Raw genomic sequence first — 21,191 nt, 5'->3', positions numbered from 1 at the left:
TATAAGCTTTAAAATAGGTTTCAACTTTCAAAGCAAATACATATCTTAAACACATTTTAGCTTCAGCTATTCAAGATTCACCAAGTAGAGTATCAAAAAAAAATTCAGCAAGTAATAAAAATAAATCAATTTTTACATGTACAGCACCAGGGGTGAATCTGTATTTCTGGTTTTCCAGCACCACCAGTAAGACTAAGATCTCAAGCGATTTACCAGCGCGAATCGGGCCATAAATCAGTATTTGATCATGACAAAATTTAAGTGCTTAAGCTAGTTATATTCTTAGTCTGAAGTGCTTCACAGATGGGGCCTAGCAGCAATTACAAGGCGCTGTCACCTTGTTGACCCACTCAGGGCAGATTAGGCCTTCCCCCTGGCACAACTCCAAGTTTTTCGTCTCCCACCGGCCTCGCTAGCTTCTTCATCCGGAGGTCGATCGGAGCTTGAGTAGCAGGTCTGCTGATACATTTGGGTTTGAAAGCATATGAAGCATGGCAACAGACTACGAGTCTACAACGTATCCTAGACACGCAACTGTATATCTTTGCCGAAGATGTTTTACTGATCCCTCTCATTCCAAAATGCAACAACATCATCGCTTGGAGTCAGTGCTTTGTGATCGCCATATCAATCAAATGGGTAACAAAACTACTAATGGGACACGAGGCAGGTGAGTTTATTGTAGCCAGCTGGTGAGAAGGTAAACACACGTGTGTCTTCTTAGGCAGTTCTGGTTCTCCATCCTGCAATATGTATGTCTCTCAGCCCTTACTCCACAGCCATCTGATAGAGTCCTAAATGACTGGTGGGGGAAGTGGAGAATGGTGTGAGTAGTGAGGTGCGTAAATGTTTGAACTCTATTATCATCCTAGGAGCCTGGACTATCTGAAGACATCGAAATGATTGTGTATTTAATGGGGCTTCCCCCAGAGTGACTACAGCCCTGATTCTGGCCAAGGAGGAGGACCATTTGTGGAGCTTGATAGGAGCAAGGGCCTCCCCTTGCCAAATATCTGAGGGGTGGATTAGGTTTAGGTTTATGCCTCATATAGTGGTCGCCTTAGGAGTAAAGGGTGATTAAATTTCACAGGTTCTGGTGTGTGGGTGTGCGTTTGGATCTATGTATGATTCTTTCTTTTTCTATTAATATAATGATATGCAACTCTCCTGCGTGTTCGAGAAAAAAGAGAAGGTAAACACTTATAGGAATGAAGGTATATATGAGTCCTCACAAGTCCATACGAAAGAACTATGTGAAACTTGTGCTGTTGGGCATGTGGCATAATTGTTGTATTGATGACGAAGCGCATGGAGTGTACTTTTTAAGCCAAAAAAATCTAGGAAAAATAAACAATTGCAACAAGATATATTGTTACATGCTGTAAAATGGATTTTAAAGCATGTGCACATCTCAAACACGTTCTAGTTTCACATGTTCAAGATTCACCAAGAAATAAAAATAAATCAGTTTTTACATGTACTAGCACCAGCGGTAAACCGTTAGTTCGGATTTACCAGCACCACCGGTAAAACCAAGTCTCAGCGAATTACCGGCGTAATCGGCTCATAAATCAATCAGTAGCGCGCTCCCCAACACACGACCACACACGACTACATACAGAAGCAACACACAAGCAATTTAGATAACTGTATTTCATCAGGACGACCCCACGGGGAAGCCGATCCCCCGGCGCGTGGACGGGAACATGGCGAAGAGGAAGCTCCCCGCGGCGCCGGCGGCCACGGGCACGGCGGCCAGCAGCTGCCTCGTCGACGCCGACTCGACGGGGTAGAAGCACGCGACCACGTTGCGGTCCACCATGGCGACGGCCAGGAACACCGCGAACGAGAGCAGCCCGTGCGCGACGTCGCGCGCGGTCAGCCGGTACCTCTCGTCCCGCGGCGGCGGCGGGCCGCCCCCCTCGACGGGGAGCAGGCGGCCGCTGGGCGTGACGAAGCCGTACCGCAGGGCGCCCGTGGCGGCGTCGCGGTAGCTGTCGGTGAAGCAGAGCACGAAGCAGCAGAGCGCGCAGGCGCCGATGAGGCAGCCCGTCAGGGCGCGGTTCGCCGCGTTGCAGGTGCCGTCGGCGGTGACGGACGGCGAGAGCATCTCGAAGGCGAGCACGGCGCCCGTGGGGAGGTGCTTGGCGAGGTCCGCCGTGCTGCTCAGCGCCTTGCCGACGACGGTCGTCGTCGGAACCGGCGCCGTCTGCGCGCCACTGCCGCTGGCCGACAGCAGCGGCGCCTCTGCGTCGCCGCCGGACGGTCGTGATGATGCCATTGCCACGCCTGCCTGTGTTTGGCTTGGAATATCGCTTGTTCCAGAGCAGTAGTGCAGGAAGCATGGGTTCAAGTCATTTTAGCAGGCACGAGGAATGGAATTATATGCTGTATTGACGCAGAAGCAAGGAACATTTGTGATGCGCCGTGGCGTGCGATTTGGGCCACTAATGAACCGCTCATTAACGCAAAGAAGCCCGAGTTTGTTTGCTAAGCTTCCACAAGGAGCCATGGATGGCCATCTCAATGGCATCGTCCCGGATTCAGCAGGCGCGGCTCCACTGGTTACTTCGCAGCCTGTGCAAAGTGGCAAACGACCTCTGGAAGTCTGAAGGATACAACTTCTGTTGGCAAAGTGAAATGCGAATTCATCATGCAACTCAAGCGAAGAGGACTGTGACCTAAAATAAATTATCTATCGCCTCCCCCAATCCCCCATTGTAGGGCTGTCATTTCAATCCAACAACCCAACTCTTTCTTCCTCCTCAAGATCCTACGAGCCTCCCTTGTTGCCTTTGGTTCCTGAAAATCTGAAATGAAACACCAATCGCTCGCTACCAAGCTAGTCCAGCAAATGGGTCTTGTGCGAACTTGTAAATGATGTAGCCACAAGAGATTTGGGTGAAAATTGACATCCCCTCCCTTCTATGTACAAAGGACCCAAAGCGTCATGAGAACGGACTCACACTCTTCTCACTTGCTCTCATATTTTGTAGCTTATTTCTCCCATTTCTACCCTACTTCCTCTATCTCCCTTCTATGTTCGGAGGAGTAAGAGCATCTCCAGCAGATTCTCTTTCCTCTTTTAAGCTATAAAGGGGATTTAGGGGAGAAAAATCTGCTAAAGCAGATCCCATTTCCATTCCCCTTTCCCCTCTATTTTTTTCTCAATCCCCTTTCTTCCCCTCCCTCTCCCCTTTACAAAGGGGAATTCATCCTTCTCCCTTTCCTTCTCTTACTCCCTATTCCTCTCCAACCGTAGGATCTGCAAGCCACAAGAAAGCCCTGGCCGCTCGATCCGCCGTTGGCCACCTCACCGTCCACCCGCGCCACCGACGGCCACCTCGCCATCCGCCGCGCCACCATCGGCAACCCACCGTCCGCGCCGCCACTACCCCTGGTGGGACCTAGCGGGAACCGTCGTGCCCAAGGGCTTGCGCGCCGACCAGCCCTAGCGGGCACCGTCGTGTCCCACGGCATGTGCGAGCGACCGGCCCTAGGGGGCGCTGCCGTGCCCCACGCCCTGCGCGTCGGTCGGCCCCTGCGGGCGCCGCCAAGCCTCGTGACCTGGGTGGGCGACCGGTCCTGGTGAAGCCATCGTGCCCCGCGGCCTGCGCGCGCACCCTGTGCTGAAGCGGGTGCCACCAAGCCTCGCGGCCACGAGTGGGGAGGGGGGCGGGCGCAGCGGGCACCATCGTGCCGCGTGACCCCGCTAGAGGTAGCCACACGTGATCCCGCTAGAGGTAGCCACACGGTGACGCACGCCAATACCATGCCCATCTCCTCAAGCGAGGGCACAGGTAGAGAATGGAGAGAGAAGGGTGAGAACAGAGGGAGAGAGGAAAAAGAACATCTATCATAGTATGATAGGTGAGTCCACGTGTAAGAAGAGGAAGAGAAGAAAGGGGCCGTACCTTCCCTTAAAATTCTAAAATAAAAAATTCTAAAATCGTGAAAGGGGATTTCAGGTGATAGAGGGGAAAGGGAAAAATCTTTCCGCACCTTCCCTTAAAATTCTAAAATTAAAAATTCTAAAATCGTGTAAGGGAATTTCAGGTGATAAAGGGAAAAGGGAAAAATCAGTCGGCTGGAGATGCTCTAACATCCCCAACACTAACCCCCTCTGACAGCCCATCTCCCCACCACTCTCCTGCGGGGTCCTGCCCCTCCGATGGAAACCCAGACTCTCAAGCTACCCGTCCAGTTCTAGTACGGCCACCACTCCCTCTAAACCCGTTCTAGTTTACATGAACAATTACATCTAAGAACAGTAATGAAACCATAAATCTTACTAGACAATTAGAAACCCTAAATCTTGTTTCAAACAACAGAATTCAACAGGAATCCATAACGACTTACATTTCCAATCAGCACTTTACAATACAAAACCCAAAACAGTAATGATCAGGCAAAGTGCAGGCTTAACCTACCATAGATTAATCAAAAGAGCATGCAAGTAATGGAAAGCCACAAAAAAGTTTTTGCTAAAAAAAAGGACGACATATCAGTAAGCCAAAACCCAGAGTATAATTCAACAATTTCACCACTTGTTTATCACAATCCAAAACAACCCCAGCTAATTAGACAAAGCAGGTGGCGAACAGAATATTGAGTAGTAGCATCCGATACATAGCACTGGAATAGATATTGAAAGCCTTTTAGCTAAGCAGCAGTTCAGGACCCTAACACTTCACATAGCACAAAATTTGAAGACTACATACTCGAAAGTGAAACACCAGCTCAGTACAAACATCATCTTCCAGACTATAATCTAGTCTCCCTTCTTGCGGAAGGAGCAGCCCTCCGTGAGCCTGGCCTTTCCTCCAGTGGGCTGGCAGAGGACAGTTTGGCAGCCTGGGCACACCACAACAGTCTGGGAGTGGCTGAAAACAGTGGTTCTGCAAAACAAATTCAAATTCAAATTCAGGAGACAAGAAAAAAAAATGATGTTTAGAAGCAAAATCAGTGCAAAGTTCATAGCGCACAGCATACATTGATGTCAATATCCAACTTGTTCAAACATAAAGTAGCAAAGAACAATCATTATTAAGTAACATGACCACAATACAGTACTCACTCATCCAAAATCTGTGCCTGTTTAGAATTTTGGAGGTACAATTCACAAAAATTTTAGTTTAACAACATAAAAATCCAATACCTCTTCTCAAATACCAAACAACTAAGTACCTGCTAACTCTGATATTCAAAAATTTGTGCATGCTACCATACAAAGTACACCAAGAGAAACTGATCATGGTAGATTGGTAAAGAGTGATTTGCTGAGATTTTTTAAATACCTGCTAACTCTGATATTCAAAAAAAATTAAGTTCCAATAAAAAATGTGGCAGGAATTAAACTAATAACATGACAATTATCAGCCAAGCAAAGGACATTGAAAATTAGTGACTCACAATAGCAATTACAGAAACCCTACCAATGTGACTGCACAAGTTAACTTTCACCAAATATCAGTGTGATAGCACGCTTGGACAAGCATGCATTACAGGTGGATTCACAATTACAAGCATCACGTGCAGTGGATAGACTAGAATCAATCAAGTAAAGGCTACCGTGACGAGAATCAATCAACGATGATAAGTAAAGACTACCATAAATCTACAACGACAAGAATGTATCAATCAATGACCGAGAACTTCGTAGGTCTAAACCTAGAAACGAGGCTGGAGGGCCAGTAAAACTTACATGCTGAAGCATCCCTGGCACTTGACGTCCTGCAACACAAGAACGATATTTCTCAATTAATACATGGGAAAACAAGAAAAAAGGTGCACGAAAAATAGGTAGCTTTGCCCCGACCACAGAAACGGTGGGCAAATTAGGGATAACAAGAGGTACCATGAAGAAAGAGTTGGGGGACTGGACGAGGCGCTTCTTCTTGTGCTTGAGCTTCTCGAGCTCCGCCGGGGGGTTGAGCAGGTCGATGTCGTTCTGGAGCACCTGCGCAACGAATCAATCTCATAATCAGATTGAGGAGGAACAAATTCGGATCTTAGAGAGGACGTAGAGGAAAACGATCGAAACATACCATCTTGCAGGGCTTGCTTGAGCTCGGCGGCGGTGGAGAGGAAGGGGAGATGCCCTAGATGGAGGCGACGAGCGGCGGCGGCGCTGCGACGGACGAGCCTGAGCCGGGAGGGTTTTGCGCGGTGCGTGTGGCTGTCGCTTTATAGCGAGATCTGGAGATTCTGGGCCGTTCGATCGTGTTGGTTCACCATCTGGACCTTTGGAGTGACACAAGCATTGCACAATGGGCCGATTAGACTTGTGTTGGACTTGTTGGGCTTGGCCTGGTAATGGGTTGGGCCAGAATCCTACAGAATTAAATTAAAGAAGGAAAAAGGTCATTTTGACGTCCCTCTATTATCGTAGTCTAAGTTTTGTCCCACACGTGCTAAATTGGATATTAACCATCCTTCAACTTTAAAATCCATTTATTTTTGTCCCTAGGCTGTTTTGAGGGAGGTTTCACATAACGTGGCGCTAGGTCCCACATATTTGAGGCCCCACATACTAGGTGGCTCTCTTCCTCCTTCCCCTCTCTCTTATCCTCCCCCACAACATGAGCGGTCCCGATAGCGTGAGCTCCCCTGCACAATGTCATCTGGGCACTCTACGGTAGCAACGCCGCTCGACAGCCGAGGCCTCCAACCTCCTCAGGGCGCTCATACCATTTACCTGGCGATGGCGGCGTGCAGTGCCTCACTTGGTTTGCAGCCGGGTGGGGAAGACAGAGAGGGTTCGCGTTCGTCACCTTCGACAGGACCTGCGTGCCGACCTAGAGGTCGCCCTAGCACGAATCTCCGCTGAGCCGTGCAGCTGCGGCTATTGCGACGAGGGCATAGGGCCGTCGATGTCTAACGGAGAGAGAAAGAGAGGATGAAGAGAAAGGGGAAGGAGGAAGAGAGAAGAGGAAGAAAGCTACATGGCATGTGGGACCTAGCGCCATGTTATGGGAAACCACTCTCAAAACAACCGAGGGATAAAAATTAAACGGATTTTAAAGTTGAGGGATGGCCGATACCCGGTTTTGCACATGAGGGACGAAACTCAGACTACGGTGACAGACGAGGGACGTCAAAAGGACCTTTTCCATTAAAGAAACATTAGATACATACGGGTAGGAAAAGGCCACGTAACAGAAAAGGGTAAGCAAAAAATGACGTATGGCCTTATATGGGTTTAACATACCACCAGAAGGTTAAAACTTTGTCAGCAACGATAATTTTATTGAGTTGAAAAGGTTCAGCTCAGATATTTCGATTTGAAGAACATAAACTGGGAGCTTGAAGAAGTCTATCCATTTACATGAATTGGACAATTAACACAGAGCAATCTGGCACCGGAAAACAGAATTACTACGACAAAACGCAATGTTGGGAGCAAGCTGCAGAGGGACTGGCCGGATTGGAAGTTAACCTCATACTGCTTCAACCTTTTACTGTTCAGCAAAGAGCATGCCGATCCAGATGGTCCTGATCCCGCAATGGCCTGAAGAGTAGAACAGAGCAGTATCTGCTAATGCATATCATCTTCAAGCAGCTATTTCTTATAAATGCCTACTATTTCGGCTAAGCAGCCAACAAGTTTACAACAGAAATTCTTTTCCTTTCTATTTCGTTGCCAGGCACTACCACATAAAATAATTTCTGTGACACAAGCCATAAATTACTACATCTCAAGAAAATCGGCATGCTCAAGTTGCCAGCAAATCAACAACCACTTTCTCACAGCAAGATTATGGCTACGTCTAGTCATCAAATGCATGGTCTCTGGTGTCACGTTGGTTTTGGAAATTTGGATACCGGTGATTTCCAAAACTTGATTTGTGTTGGAAATCTGATTCACGTTGGTTTCTGAAATTTGATTCATTTTGGAACCTTGAATCGCCATGGTTCCTGAAACTTGAGCTGTTTTGGAAACTTCGATCAGAACGGTGTCCGAAAGTCTGACCATGAGAGCCAAAATCGTCACTCGCATCTGTCGGAGCAAAATTTGAATCATCCTGGCTTCTAAATCTCAGATCATGCCGACCAAAATTGCTCTCCATGTTCATGGGAGCAAATGCTGCAAGATACAGGGAGATAATAGATGACAAAACGTGAAAACACAAACAGAACATATAAAGGCTCAATGTAAGCAACACCAATCAAACTTAAAATGCATAACTATCTATAACAGTACATTTTTGCCGAGTTGTCAAAAGGGTGCAAGCTGCCATTCATTGAGAAGGCATGTAACATGACTTATTTTATTGCAAGAAACAATACCATCAACCATTTATTAAAATAACGACAATAGTGGAAATGCCTCATACCAGCTTTATATGTATAGCCAAAAAAAATCCAGTACCAACAAACATGAGCTTACCTCGTTCTCTCATTCTCCTTTCTCTGTCATATTCAAATTTGTCACGAATTTGAGTAACCCTTTCCCACGTTTCACCTTGTTTGTTCACCCCAAAGTGAAGGTCCTGCAGTACAAACTCATAGCTGACAACACTTTTTGAATTTTAATAGTTGACCTATTGTTGATATCAAACATGATTACTGATGCAGCAAAAGAACATACACAATATTGAAGAACTGACAGCAGATTTGATCCAGTTCAGGTAGCACTATAAAGTTAACTGAAAGTTTCCTGCACAATTTTAATATTCATCCTTTTCTCTTGAATGTCAGTTAAGAAAGTTTCGGATTGCCTGATGTTCTGCCAACTCTTAATCCAAAGTTCCAGGAATATGTTAAAAGACAAAAGAGATTCCCCAGGGCAAATGTATGCTAAATACATTATTTTTTCAGTTTTTATCTGTCAATTGAGCTTTTAATGAATCTGCTTCATTCGCTGGCTCTATTTCATTCATTGAAATAATATGATAATTCATTTACTTTCAACATGTGGGTGTGGCTCTGTGCATAGCCAACTTAGGCCCAATATGGCAAAAGATTAGAGCAGTCACAGGCATTCCAAATAATTCTAACTAGGTAATTTGATGAGACATATTATTTCAGCTCCATTAAGCAGTGTAGTGGATTACAACAACATTGTTACTGGAGTATTTGATTTTTCATTAGCTATTTCCCCTAAGCCCTGTTGCAATTACAAGTATAAGAATAGATGCTAAAAAAATAGTCAAGTGAGAGTAAATAGACAAGTAACTATTGGGTAATATAAGTTGTAACCAAGTCTGATTTACAAAATGGGGCACCAGATTTTTCACAACTGACTTTCCACATGGGTTTTAAAGTACAGAAAAGCAACAGCGAGTTGAGCCTTAGTACTCTTCTACATTTCAATAAGCTTCTGTACAAACAGAGAGCAATAAGCAAAGGATGTGAAGAGCCCAAAGCATTAGCATCTTTAGTCCATAGCAAGATGCAAGTCCCTCAACATAAAGAAATTATCTATGAGATGTATCAGTACCACAGAGAGAACGCACCTTGTTTGATTCTAAATTGGACTGCCTTCTCCTACTGCAATACAAAAACAGTAATGAGACTTTCTGGGATCAAGATATAATATACTCTTGGCGCTAATTTGTTCATATAGCATACCAGATGGACAGCAAAATTTAAAATATCCATAAACATCCTAAAGTTGCAACAATCCAACAAACAATCATGAGGGCACAGTTCTAGCAGATATGATTAAAAGAATACAGTGGAAACTGAAACAATGTGTATGGTGTTAAAAATAACCAATTCAACTAAGCAGTAAGCAAGGAAAACAAAAGAGATCTATTGACCATGCTACCTGTATGGCGAGAAGTCAAGATCATCTTCTTCAGCAGAGTCATAATTAGCATGAGATTCAGCAATCTTTTTTGAATAACCTTCATCCCAATACAACCTTTCCCAGTTTTCTCTAAGTTCTTGGTATAGTTCCATGTACTTTTTGCACCATGTTTCGTGTTCCTGTAAATTTTTTGTGCTCACTGGTCAGGTTCCTAGCATCAAAGAACACCATTCTGGACTTATAGTTATAGGCCACCATAGCCAATAAATTCTAGCCTCAGAACAAAGTAACTAATGTTTCAGTTTGACTTTCCACCTACGAAGCATGCACTTATCACAAAAATTGTTAATCACAATATGCTTTTCAGTTCACACTATGCACCGTCCCTCGTATGAATGAAGTAACTTGATTGTTACTATACAATATACAATTAAGAGTTATTAGTCTCAAACAAGATGCACTGAATTCAGTCATTCCAATGTGAAGGCTAGATCCTAAACTCAATTGATGCCCATGAATTTGCTACAGGAAGTGCAAAGGAACCAGCAGAATTCTTTACATTGTAACTCCACCAAATCCTCTAGAAACGAATAAAGAGGCAATCCTGAATAATTGACTTCACTTAAATAGTTTCAGGAAATTAAAGGGTACTCCAGTTGTACCAAAGCTAAAAACAAATGGAGAAGACAGCGGTAAATCCCACACTGAACCCATTTCGCTGGATAACCTTGACTCAAGATTTTATGGTAACCAAGATTAAATTCGTCCATATAAACTAACTACTCAGTAGGAAGACAACAAACTGCGGCAAGTCCTAGGGTTTAAGGAAAAAGGGCGTGGGGGGAGGACTGAGGGGAGCAGCGGAAGAGCTGTCAGGCTCGGTCGGGGGGCCCTTACCGAGTCCTTGAGGACGAGGCGCGTGCGGCGCATGAACTGCTCCCGCATCTGCTTCCGGCGGCGGTTGGGGAGGTTATCCCGCGGGATGGCGAAGCGCTCGCGGTGCGGCACGCCGTCCCCGATCTCGTGCATCTCCCCGTCCACCGCCCACCACTCCGACTTCTTCGCGCCCGCCCCCGCGGCGGGGCCGAGGCCCGGCGGCGGCGGCTTGGACCAGCCGGTGCCGCCGGTCACGAAGCCGCCGCGGCGGTGCGCCCACCGCCGCTGCGTGTACAGGCAGCGCAGCATCCTCTCGCCTCTCCCCACAACCGCCTGCCGCGCCGTTCTGTCGTCGCGTGTGGGGTTTTGGCTCAGATGGACGGTCAGGATGCCTTCTCGTGTGTTGACATGAACACAGTACGTCTGCACTTATAACACTTGTGTTCATGTACGCACCCCCATCCTTGTAAATGCACGTATATTTTGCTGTCGACGGAAATTCTCAGTCTTAAACATATGATGGATTGCTTAATTGCATTGTCGAAAAAAAGTGTCCTATGTCCAACCTGCAATTAATATGGTTCTTGATTTTCAACTTAACTAATAGAAATGCTTGGTTTTGAAATTAATTGTGAAATTTTTTTTAAAACAGAATTATTTACAAAAATATTTCGGACATGTTTTCCGTTTGAGAAAAAAATGTTTTGTAAAAAAAAAGTAAATGTCCCCGGTAAAGAAATCAAATGTTCCGATAAATTTTATAAAAATTATTACTTGACTCACATTTTCTTTACCGGAAACAATAAGAGATTGGATCAATCTAAAGAAAAATAGAAAGAACAAAAAGTAAATAGTATATATTAGGTGTTCGGGGCATTAGATGCTAGACGAACAATCGCGAAGTGCTAACGAAGGAAAAAACCAAAATACTTATACCATGCAGCACATATTCTCCCTTCCCAAATTGGTAAGTAATAGATGGTGGTCCAAGCAGCCACATGGAGCTCCAACGGCAAAGGATTATGTGTACTGCAACATATCCAAACATGTCGGTCATTACATGCTCGGGCGCGCCAACATATTTTGAAATATTTTTGTTGCAATCTTGAATCAAGAATTCAATATGTTTCACAACCGCTTCTCTTGCAGTTGCAGATACCTTTTTTCGGAATTATTTGCAAAATTCGGAATGTTGCATTCATAAGTTTTAAAAGGTAGCATTTATCATTTCCACAACCCTCTAAGAGCAAAAAATTGTGCACCTGACTTTTCAAACTAAACCTAAAACCTACGTGAGACGTGAACATGGGATTTTTATCCATTTTTATTTAAGGTAATGACTACAAAATGGCCGGCCGTATTTTAGTTGACTGGAATGGCCGGCCGGTGTTCTTCTCTCCCAGCTCCGGCAATGGCGCAGGCGAACCTTAGGGTTCGGGATTCCAGGTTTGAGGTTGGGGGTTGGGTTTACCTATGGTCTGCGGGTCTGGAGTAGGCTTCGGGGTGGCTCGCCGGTCGACGGTAGTGGCAGTCGAGATGGCGGCGGAGCGGGCGCCATCGGAGCTGAGCGGCGGAGGACCCCTAGCTGGGCAGTGAAGACGGTGCGGCAAACACCAGCGACGGGTTAGCACGGGAGCGGCCGAGACGGCTGCAGAGGTAGAGGCGAGCGGCCATCGACAGAGAAGGAGAAGGGGGAGGAGGGAAAACGGCAGGGGTGGGAGCTCGAAGGCAGGTCTTGCCAGCGCCGGGGACGGCACTAGTGAGGCGGTGGTGTCATCGGGGAAAAGGCGGGGGGACGAAGGCCGTAAGGTAAGCTAAAATACAGCCGGCCGATGATCTCCATATTCTTGACGATGCATTACAATTGTAGTTGTATATTCTTTATGTTGCAAATCTTGTTCCATTTTCCCTCCTTGGGTGCGGAGGTTGGAGCGTTTCATAGTTCTTCTCCCTATCTGCCTCAGGCCACAGCATGACTTCATTTCTTTCTCTAACTGCTGCAGTGCCACGCACTACGTAGTACGTACTTGAGCGCTGCGCAGGGGGCACTGCTGGATCCCTGCCTTAGGCTCATCTCTGACCGAGTCGTTCAGAAAATATCAGCTTTGCAGTTTATATCGCCGTACTTGTTCAAAAATTTTCTTTGGGACGATAAATTTTACATCAAGAAACCCTTTTTTGCTGTCACTCTCACAATAAGATTTTTTTCCCTACAACATTCAATTTCTATGCACACTTAGATGAAAAGAAAAACCGGCTATGCGTCATCACACGCCCAGTAGTTCCAACCTCTCTGATCCACAAACTAAATTAGCTTCACAACCATGCCTCAACCAAAGAATCGATCCGCAAAGTTGTAACCTCTTGCCGGAAATGCGTCCCTGCCGTTCTGGTGCTGTACATGTATCTTGTGATCTCTCCTGGCTGTCGAGTACACTCCAGTGACCGTCACCAGCAGCGTTGCAGCCTTTTCTTGGTCAGCTCCAGAACTATTCCCTGAGGTTCCAGAAAGATAGTCCTGACTTCGTAGTTGTCCATGTTGCAATGTCACTTCCACTGATTGTCCTGGAGAAATCATACCAACTGCTGGAGAAACCTGTGGTGGACACATACTATTTCAGTTCTAAAAGCATTAAGCTCATGGCATCTAACAGATATTAAATTGAAAAAACAAGACAAAAAAAAGTTGGCCAGCTTCATTATCATCTCAATCATAAAACATGCTAGTCATGTAATTGAAAACCTAGATGTAATAAGACTTGCAGATTGGCATCAGTTACTTAATCTTTCCACCATCATTGTTGGGCATAGCCAACTCTTGATGAGTTCCCATACAATCGGTTGTGTGACAGTCATCTGTGTACAAGTCATGTCCCAGGCTATACTAAACTATGTTCAAAATTTCAAATGAAGTACATTTTTAGCGTAGGATAAGGAGTATAAAGACAAAGCAGTAACCTACCTTCAGCCAAGAAGGGAAACCTGAAAAAGGTGTGCCAGACGAGTTTGGTATCTGACCAATGATCTCAAAACAAGCCAACTCTTTTGTACTTCTGTTTTGTAATTTCACAACAGAAGGGTTTTGATCTTGCAGAATGATATCATCAGTGCTGATATTTACTTCAGGGAAAGCCTCCATACCCTCAAGCAAGTACCGCACTTTCTTATTTGAGGTCATTATTTCCCCATATTTCTTCCTCATTGTTTGCTTGTCGACATGAGCAATATCTAAATTGAACACACATTTTACAGGTTTGTGATCACTGTCTGTTGCTTCCATGCAAGAGTCATACCTGCAAAAATAGAATAACAGGCAATGCAAATTAATTGACAGCATAGATGTAACAGCATTATATATAGTGAGATAGTCAAACAGCAAACAACTTACAGTGATATTGAACCAACCACAGGACATTCCAAAGAGCACTCAGTTTCCGAACTAGCTCGGCTGTCTCGATATAGGATTCTGTCGCACCAGGCTGGAATGCGCTTTTTCTCACTACTATCATAACCTATAAGAAAAATAAAAGTGAAGATCCTTACAACCAGTGCTTCAGAAGATCTAGGAATATTATCAACTAATTTTGCAAGTAGGGACTCCCTACTTAGACTATTGCAATGTATAGTTATGCTAATGCAATTAATCCTGAACAATAACTATGATTTTAAAAAGATAGTTTTAAACCTGATAAGCCTGCTATGTGTTTCTCAAATTTGTAAGTAGGGGGGAACTTGAATTCTCCTTCACGTAACCCCTGGAAGACTCTTCCAGATCTCATTTCTGCTCGTAGCTGGTCATTGTCTCTCAGCCAATCAAAGCATCTACGGGAAACCAAGCCCATTGCCTCATCATAAGAAATATTAGAAAGCCGGTAGTTGAGGTCACCAAGAAACACAATCATGTCTGTATCTGACAATTCGGGCAGTCCTGATCCCTGTCATGGCAACATGACAGCTGTTTTACAATCACACAATATGGATCCAGCAATAACTCTATCTGCTAAAAAAATAATGAAGATGACTAACAGCATACATTTGCTCCTCGAAGAAGCTGAGTACCAGAACCAGAAACTGTAAAAACAAAACAAGTGTACATAAGATAAAATATTGATAACTGAAGAATGTGATTAGCAAAAATCTGCACAAAAATCTTCACAAATTTGCACGTCCGTAAGCTAATGCAAAAAAGTTAATGAGAGAAGATTGAACAAATACCTGATGTCGTCAATAATCCATTGGAAGGGGAAGAAAATGTCATTGATCTAAATACATGGTCAAAATCTTCATTCCTTCTGCTCACAGCTTCCATATGTGCAGCAAAATGACAATTTACAAAGCAAATGCTTCTATCATGTATTCTCATTCTCAATCCTACTGCTCCCTGAAATAGTCAGATACATCAAAGATACAGTAAACTAGATCATTGCTTCACTAAGAGTAACTTTCGCAGAATATTTGCTTGTTGAAATGGTTGCTGAATGTAAAGCATATTTAATTTGTTGATGTTACTTGTAAACAATATTCCTATGATAATCAATATTAAAAATGGGGGAACAATCAATAACATAGAATGAGCACCTTGTTGCCGATTGCTCGCCCTAATCCACATGCCACTGCTGCATTGTCAATATCCCCAATAAACTGCTTAAGATTTATTCTGACCCTGAAGAAAGAAGAAATTAAATAGCTTCCACAAAAACAAATGACAATTTGGATATTCAGCTCAAGGAAAAGAGGATCTAGTCCTAAACAGATTACCATATAGCAATGATTAATCCAGCCATCTGCCTTGAACCAACACGCACAAAGGAGTGGCCCTTCAAAATCTGGCCAATGACATCCAACCACCACTCTCCATTTGGACTTCCCTCTAGCCCTACCTAAAGACAGTATAAATGATACAAGGAACTCAGCGTTACAGATAGTAAAAAAGAAATGGTAGAACATTTTTTTCTAAAAACTATGCTTATTAACTTTCTCGAAAATTTCAACTTCTAAATAGGTAATAATCAAACTTCCTCTTTGCAGTGGCTTGTGTCATTTGGGGAACTTTACAGAAAATTGAAAAAGGTAGCCACAAGTCTAAACAAAATCTACGAGTACAATTATGGCCAAGACTGGAAGATTGAACAATGAGGCAATATTATATGTAATCACAATAAATCTTCAACTAACTAGTTGTTAACTAAAATTCACAATATGTTTCATAATATTTTGGTCCAGAAATCCAGTGCTGCAAGTTTCTAGGACTTGGACTAGCCCAGTACATAGGATATATCTTCAGATGATTTTTGCAACCATTAGCAGGCATGTCTTCATAATGATTATGTAATAAACAACAAAACTGTAAAATTTCTGAATACGAAATCTATACCGTTTCTTTGGCAGCAGACATTGCAAGAAAACCAGCACCCATGTCTACCTCCTGCAATCCAACTACAATAACTCCAACTTCTGGTGTCGGGAGTTTTAGCCAAGCTCTTAAAGATTCATAGGATGCCTTTTCTTGCCCAACATTCCACGAACCTACTAATACTTTCATATATTCAAATTTTTTGTATGATGCATCTTTCTCAATCAACTCTGAACGCAAAATGCTGTCAAGAGGCCCTGGGGATGACAAGTTCCATCCGCGGATTCCTCCATGACCAGCCAGTGTAAAGATATATGAACCTCCAACAGCCATACTCAGAATTGGACTACTATGTGCAGCCCATTGGCCTAACAAGTTTCCTTCAAGGTCCAACAGCTGGATGCTGCCATCCATGTAACCCACCCATAATCTTGTTCCAAAACTGCAAATGCATTGAACAGATGATGAATGATGCAGGAACTCTTGCAAGCGGTTACCACTACCATCCCATTGGGCAAGAGAGCCATTTGCAGATCCTGTCCAGATCATCCCATCCGTCGACATTGTAAATGCTTCTATTCTCCGAGTGTCATCTCCAAAACCTGCTTTAACAGCAACTCTCCGGACTGCATCAGCTGCTCCCAACAAAGCATTTCGTGATCTCTGCAAGAAACCAACAGGACTGCGAGCTTTCTCTTTCCTTGGAGAGGAGAATAAGGTTTGCTTTGTTTCATAGCTACATGGATCCTGAGCAGATAAGATGTCGAAACGGGTATCAACTTGGCCGTCAATATTTACCACTTTTAGAAGCTCCTTAGTGCGTGAATCCCTGCATGGCAAAAATAGATAACAGTATTACACAAATATAGAAATAGCTGGACTAATGTCAGTCAAATGCAACAAGATAAATGAACACATGAAGTGTACCAGAGTGCAAATGAGAGGTAACCAGCACTCCATACTTTTGATCTAGAATTGTCAGACAATAGAAGTTTTACATCTACGGCAGGCAAGGGACAGGCCCCTCCATCACTGACCATGTCCCTAAGGTCAATGGATGATCTTTCAACTAAAAAGGAGGTCTTACGCTTTTCTTCTCTTTGTGAAACAAGTGACTTCTCAATCGCTTCTCCATACCATACTTTGATTACTCCCCCTTCAGACCCAGACCACAAATCACCTATTAAAACATGCAATAAAAATCAGCACGTCATGCATGCATATGGTTTGATCGGAGATATAAGTTTAACTACAGTTGCCAGTTGGAGCAGGATATTGAAGGGCTCTCTGGTCGATTAGGAAGTGCAAGATATGAAGTCAGAGGCTCACCAAAGAGTAGAGACATGCCCTGGTGGTGCTAGTGGATATCAAAGGCTTACCACCTATAAATGAAGAAGACAGAGATGCTAACTAACTGTGCAGATATAGATGGCAATCAATGTTGAGGGAGTAGCAACTGAAGGTAGGAAGGGATGGTTCTTGTTGGTCTGGCAGCAAGGGAGGAAAATAATAGAGAAGGAATGCATGAGAACTAGAAAATAAGTGAGAGGGTTATTGAGGGTATTTCACATATCTAAAGAAAATCTTCACCGCAAAATGTTAAACTGTCAACAGTACAAGGATGATATAACACGAAGAACTTTTGGTGCCATTAAAGTGTACCAAAAATATTTGGAGGCAGGATGTGATAGTGCAGGAATTTGAGTACTATAGTAAAGCTTTTGCTTAGTTAAAAAAATATGACACCAAGCTTCAACCACATGTAGAGGTTAGAACTCCTTGTACTTGAAATGTAAGTAACTGATTTTTAAATTACTTGTAATTGCTCTGATTCAATTCTGAGATAACACGCAGCTAAAAATATATGTACTGAGTGATAGAGACCACAACAAGAAAGTAAGCCTAGCTCAGCTGATTGGAGGGGTGGAGATGTGATTGTGCATCCCAGCCACCCAGGTCTGAGTCCTCTTCAACTCGAATTAGGGTGCCTATTTCTTCTTCTTAATGAAAAACTACCTAGTTCCTCCTAGGCTGGATCAACACATCATGATCTGGAAAGTTAGCAATGCCTTGTCACATTTCAGTTGATGAAGTCTGGTGATAGTAGGCATTTGCTTATTCAATGAGTCATTTGGCAGATCCAGCAGTAGTGTATTGAACACAACACTAAGCCATATTTCATGAAGCTAGTAAAATAAAGAGACTGCAAATGGTATTGCAAACACGATTGTAAACAAGTAACAGAATGCCTGCAACTGCTAGGAACATAAGACTGATCTGGAGAAAGTTATTGGAACTGAGGATTTACCAGAGGAAAGAGAATACAGCTCCTCTTGCGTGGCTACATGCCCCCAGTGAGGAAGAGTTTATTTTCAGTACTTGGAACTATTTTATCAGGTGTACAATAGGTAATTAGGTATAAGCTAAACCAGTTGTACATTCTGTTTTACTGTCTAAGACAGGCCCACCTTCGGTGAAGGAGAAACAATGCTCTACTAAAGTTGCAAAGCCAAAATAGTTCGCGATTCTCCAATAATCACGATAATTAGTGCTACATTGTATCTGAGTGGTGCAAATCCGTACTGATCGCCAGAGAATGGAGGCAGGAGAATTACCGTAGGGAGAGACGGCCAACGCGAAGACCGGCCCACGGTGCGCCTCCCACGCGAGGCACTCCCCCGCATCCGGTCCAGGATCCGCGCTCCACCCCATGACCCGGCCGTCCGCGTGGCCGCTCCACACCACCCCACGACCGGGGTCCGCCACGAGGCAGAGCGCCTGCGGCGTCCTGCTCGACTCCCTGAAGGGCGCGGCTGCCTCGTCGCCCCAGCGCTGCCGAGCCGGCGGCAAGCGGAAGGCGTCCGCGAGGTCCCACGCCCTGACACCGGCCTCGCCCGCGGCCCACAGGCACAGGCGGGCGCCGCCGCGGGAAGCATCGCGGCAGCAGGCGAGCGCGCGGAGCGCGGCGCGGGCCTGCGACTCCCTGGGCGGGCGCGGGCGCAGCTCGAGCGGGGGCGGTCGGTCGGCGCGCGCCGCGGAGCGGGCGGGAGGGCGGTGCGCGCGCGAGGCCGGGGCGGCGGCGAACTCCAGGAGGGAGCCCGAGTGGTGTGGCCCCGGGGGAGGGGGCCAGACGGCGGCGGCGGAGCGGGAGGCCGCGGCGGGGAAGGCGGGTAGGGAGTGGCTGGGGTGGAGGAGATGCGGCGGCTGCGGGTGCGGGTGATGCGACGCCGGAGGCGCGCGGCTGCGCGGGTCGGAGAAGGAACCGGAGGCCGAGGCGGAGGCGGCGGGGGCGGGGGTGGAGGTGGGAGGAAGGGAGGCGGATCGGTGGGGCACAGGGGAGGCGGCGGGGCGGGGCGAGGTGGAGGGAATGGGGGCGGGGGCAGCGGGAGGGGATGAGATGGAGGCGGAGAGGAAGAAGTCGTCGGGGAGGTCGTCCCACGACGACGAGACGGCGGCGGGGGACGGGGAGGCGAAGGGGTTCGTGGCGCCGCCGGGATCCGCCATTGGGGAGATCGGAGGGGAGACTGGAGAGGGACAAGGGCTGGCCGCAGCAAGCAATGCAGGCAGCAGCAGCGGAGGCCGGCGTGGATGCCGTTTCGGTGGGGGAAGGAAGAGATCGGTTCGTTCGGTCGTGCCGGAGAGTGGGCCGGCCGTTTACGGTTTGCAGCACATGCTGCGCTGGTCGGTCAAGTCAGGCAGGACTCAAGAACAGGTCACCAGCAGAAAAGCCCATGCCGATCCCCTGCTCCTGCTGTCGTGACAAAGATCACGACGACATTCAAGTTTCAAATGAAGAGGACGACGATCGGTCGGGCAGCTGCAGTCTGCAGATTCAAAGACGCTTGACTTGATCAATGCTCAACAGCAGCCGAGACGTGCCTCGAGGAAGAGGAGCAAAAGAAAAGAGACTCATCTCATGTCATAAACGCATACAGGTATATCAAATAACTCATCCATTAGACCATTGCATAGGGGGCACTTGGATCCCTTGCCGCAGCTTGCGTTGCCTAGCTGAGTAAGAATAGAGTGTTCGGTTCTGCAGCAAGCTCTTATTGGAGTTTGTACTCGCAAAGCTTGCTTGTGAGGGAGAGCGATTTTCGCTCGTCTGGGCTGGCAAGGCAAGCGGGTGAAGCGAGGCAACGCTGGCTCAGGAACCGAGCACGCCTATAGTATTTGTGTTGTTTCTTACGAATCCAAATCAATTAATTATTACATACATTGTATTTATGATAATGGTTCCAAAGCATGTGCATAGGCTCTGGTCTGTGCATTGAGCTCAAGATATATTTTGTTACTTTATAACTTTATATTTTTTATGCTCCTTAACTCATAAAAAAATCGTATATGTCATTTTTTAATGCATGATATTAAAAAATCATATGAGTATAATGCACTTGGAGTAGTCTAAAAAACATGGAAAATTTATTGCATAGTTCAACATGCCATAAAACAAAAATACCGTGGCAATATATATGCCTTATTCCACAAATTTTTATTGCTGCATTACCCAAGTTTTTTTTCCGGTTGCTAATAAGTATGAAGTGCAATAATTGTTGCCTTAAGGTGATTGCCATAATTTTATATTGTGGCAATAATAATACAGTTGTTGTTGCATTTAAAAACAAGTATCGCCATGATCTCTCATTGTTCACAATATTTCAAGGCACATCTGCCACGATAATATTTTAGGGCTAGTGCAACAAATATGTTTTCTGATGGTAGTTGCATAATTTTACAACAAATATACATGTTGCAATAACCCTATTAATTGGTGCTATAGATTTATTTTCCTAGTGATGCCTTTGCTTTCGATCCTATGATGCAAAAAACATAAATGTTGTAGCATTAATAAACTATTGTTACCATAATCATGTTTTTGCCATGAATGTTTTAGAGTCCCTAAAGGAACTTTTTATAGAAATTGAATAGTATGGAAAGTTTCTACATATGGTCATTTCGAACACAAAAAGCTTGAGCCTCTTCAAACAAAATGAAATTCCTATAGAGTGACTAAATCATTTAAGGCAAAAGCAACATGGAATTAATTAATCCAAAATGCTATTCAAATTTTTGTGCCTTTCCTTGCTTTTCGAATTCTTATGCTTTAATATATTCCATCCAAATAGACAATCTTGCAATGTTACCTTTCATTCTGAATTATATTCACATGTCTTTTTTTGGTGTTTCTGTGCTCAAAAAACAATTATT

General features: G+C 45.0%; 4 protein-coding genes across 4 annotated transcripts; all 4 read right to left on the bottom strand.

The window, feature by feature from the left end:
* Positions 1-1,349: 1,349 nt before the first annotated feature.
* LOC117867038 (protein DMP6) lies at positions 1,350-4,357 on the bottom strand. The gene has a single exon (XM_034751356.2). The coding sequence runs from the start codon at positions 2,279-2,281 to the stop codon at positions 1,658-1,660; it is 624 nt and encodes a 207-aa protein (XP_034607247.1). The 5' UTR covers positions 2,282-4,357; the 3' UTR covers positions 1,350-1,657.
* A 151-nt stretch (positions 4,358-4,508) lies between these two features.
* On the bottom strand, positions 4,509-6,205 carry LOC117867046 (small ribosomal subunit protein eS27). Its single transcript, XM_034751367.2, has 4 exons — positions 6,048-6,205; positions 5,858-5,959; positions 5,705-5,733; positions 4,509-4,898 (listed from the first exon to the last, which is right to left on the bottom strand). Exons 1-4 carry the CDS (start codon positions 6,048-6,050, stop codon positions 4,772-4,774), a joined length of 261 nt encoding a protein of 86 aa, XP_034607258.1. The 5' UTR covers positions 6,051-6,205; the 3' UTR covers positions 4,509-4,771.
* A 1,342-nt stretch (positions 6,206-7,547) lies between these two features.
* LOC117841108 (uncharacterized) lies at positions 7,548-10,977 on the bottom strand. The gene is made up of 5 exons (XM_034721683.2): positions 10,652-10,977; positions 9,773-9,933; positions 9,459-9,492; positions 8,390-8,492; positions 7,548-8,086 (listed from the first exon to the last, which is right to left on the bottom strand). Exons 1-5 carry the CDS (start codon positions 10,937-10,939, stop codon positions 7,770-7,772), a joined length of 903 nt encoding a protein of 300 aa, XP_034577574.1. The 5' UTR covers positions 10,940-10,977; the 3' UTR covers positions 7,548-7,769.
* A 1,741-nt stretch (positions 10,978-12,718) lies between these two features.
* LOC117851352 (type II inositol polyphosphate 5-phosphatase 15) lies at positions 12,719-19,614 on the bottom strand. Its single transcript, XM_034733156.1, has 11 exons — positions 18,599-19,614; positions 16,911-17,163; positions 16,005-16,812; positions 15,389-15,510; positions 15,209-15,293; positions 14,846-15,011; positions 14,664-14,701; positions 14,316-14,565; positions 14,019-14,142; positions 13,593-13,923; positions 12,719-13,226 (listed from the first exon to the last, which is right to left on the bottom strand). The coding sequence occupies exons 1-11, from the start codon at positions 19,485-19,487 to the stop codon at positions 12,960-12,962; spliced, it is 3,333 nt and encodes a 1,110-aa protein (XP_034589047.1). The 5' UTR covers positions 19,488-19,614; the 3' UTR covers positions 12,719-12,959.
* Positions 19,615-21,191: the final 1,577 nt, after the last annotated feature.

The sequence above is a fragment of the Setaria viridis genome, chromosome 1 (genome assembly GCF_005286985.2).
Source record: "Setaria viridis chromosome 1, Setaria_viridis_v4.0, whole genome shotgun sequence".
NCBI classification, from domain to species: Eukaryota; Viridiplantae; Streptophyta; class Magnoliopsida; order Poales; family Poaceae; genus Setaria; species Setaria viridis.
The sequence above is the reverse complement of the archived record's forward strand: the minus strand, read 5'-3'. Positions and strand labels throughout refer to the sequence as shown.

Coding starts and splice junctions, on each gene's coding strand:
- LOC117867038 (XM_034751356.2), bottom strand. CDS start 2,281: ATGGCATCATCACGACCGTCCGGCGGCGACGCAGAGGCGCCGCTGCTG.
- LOC117867046 (XM_034751367.2), bottom strand. Junction 5,734..5,857: donor CCCCCAACTCTTTCTTCATG/GTACCTCTTGTT, acceptor CTTGTGTTGCAG/GACGTCAAGTGCCAGGGATG. Junction 4,899..5,704: donor TGCCAGGGATGCTTCAGCAT/GTAAGTTTTACT, acceptor TTTGTTTTGCAG/AACCACTGTTTTCAGCCACT.
- LOC117841108 (XM_034721683.2), bottom strand. CDS start 10,939: ATGCTGCGCTGCCTGTACACGCAGCGGCGGTGGGCGCACCGCCGCGGC. Junction 9,934..10,651: donor GCCTCGTCCTCAAGGACTCG/GTAAGGGCCCCC, acceptor AAAAATTTACAG/GAACACGAAACATGGTGCAA. Junction 8,087..8,389: donor AAGGAGAATGAGAGAACGAG/GTAAGCTCATGT, acceptor TGTATCTTGCAG/CATTTGCTCCCATGAACATG.
- LOC117851352 (XM_034733156.1), bottom strand. CDS start 19,487: ATGGCGGATCCCGGCGGCGCCACGAACCCCTTCGCCTCCCCGTCCCCC. Junction 14,702..14,845: donor TGGATTATTGACGACATCAG/GTATTTGTTCAA, acceptor TTGTTTTTACAG/TTTCTGGTTCTGGTACTCAG. Junction 14,143..14,315: donor ACACATAGCAGGCTTATCAG/GTTTAAAACTAT, acceptor TTTTTCTTATAG/GTTATGATAGTAGTGAGAAA.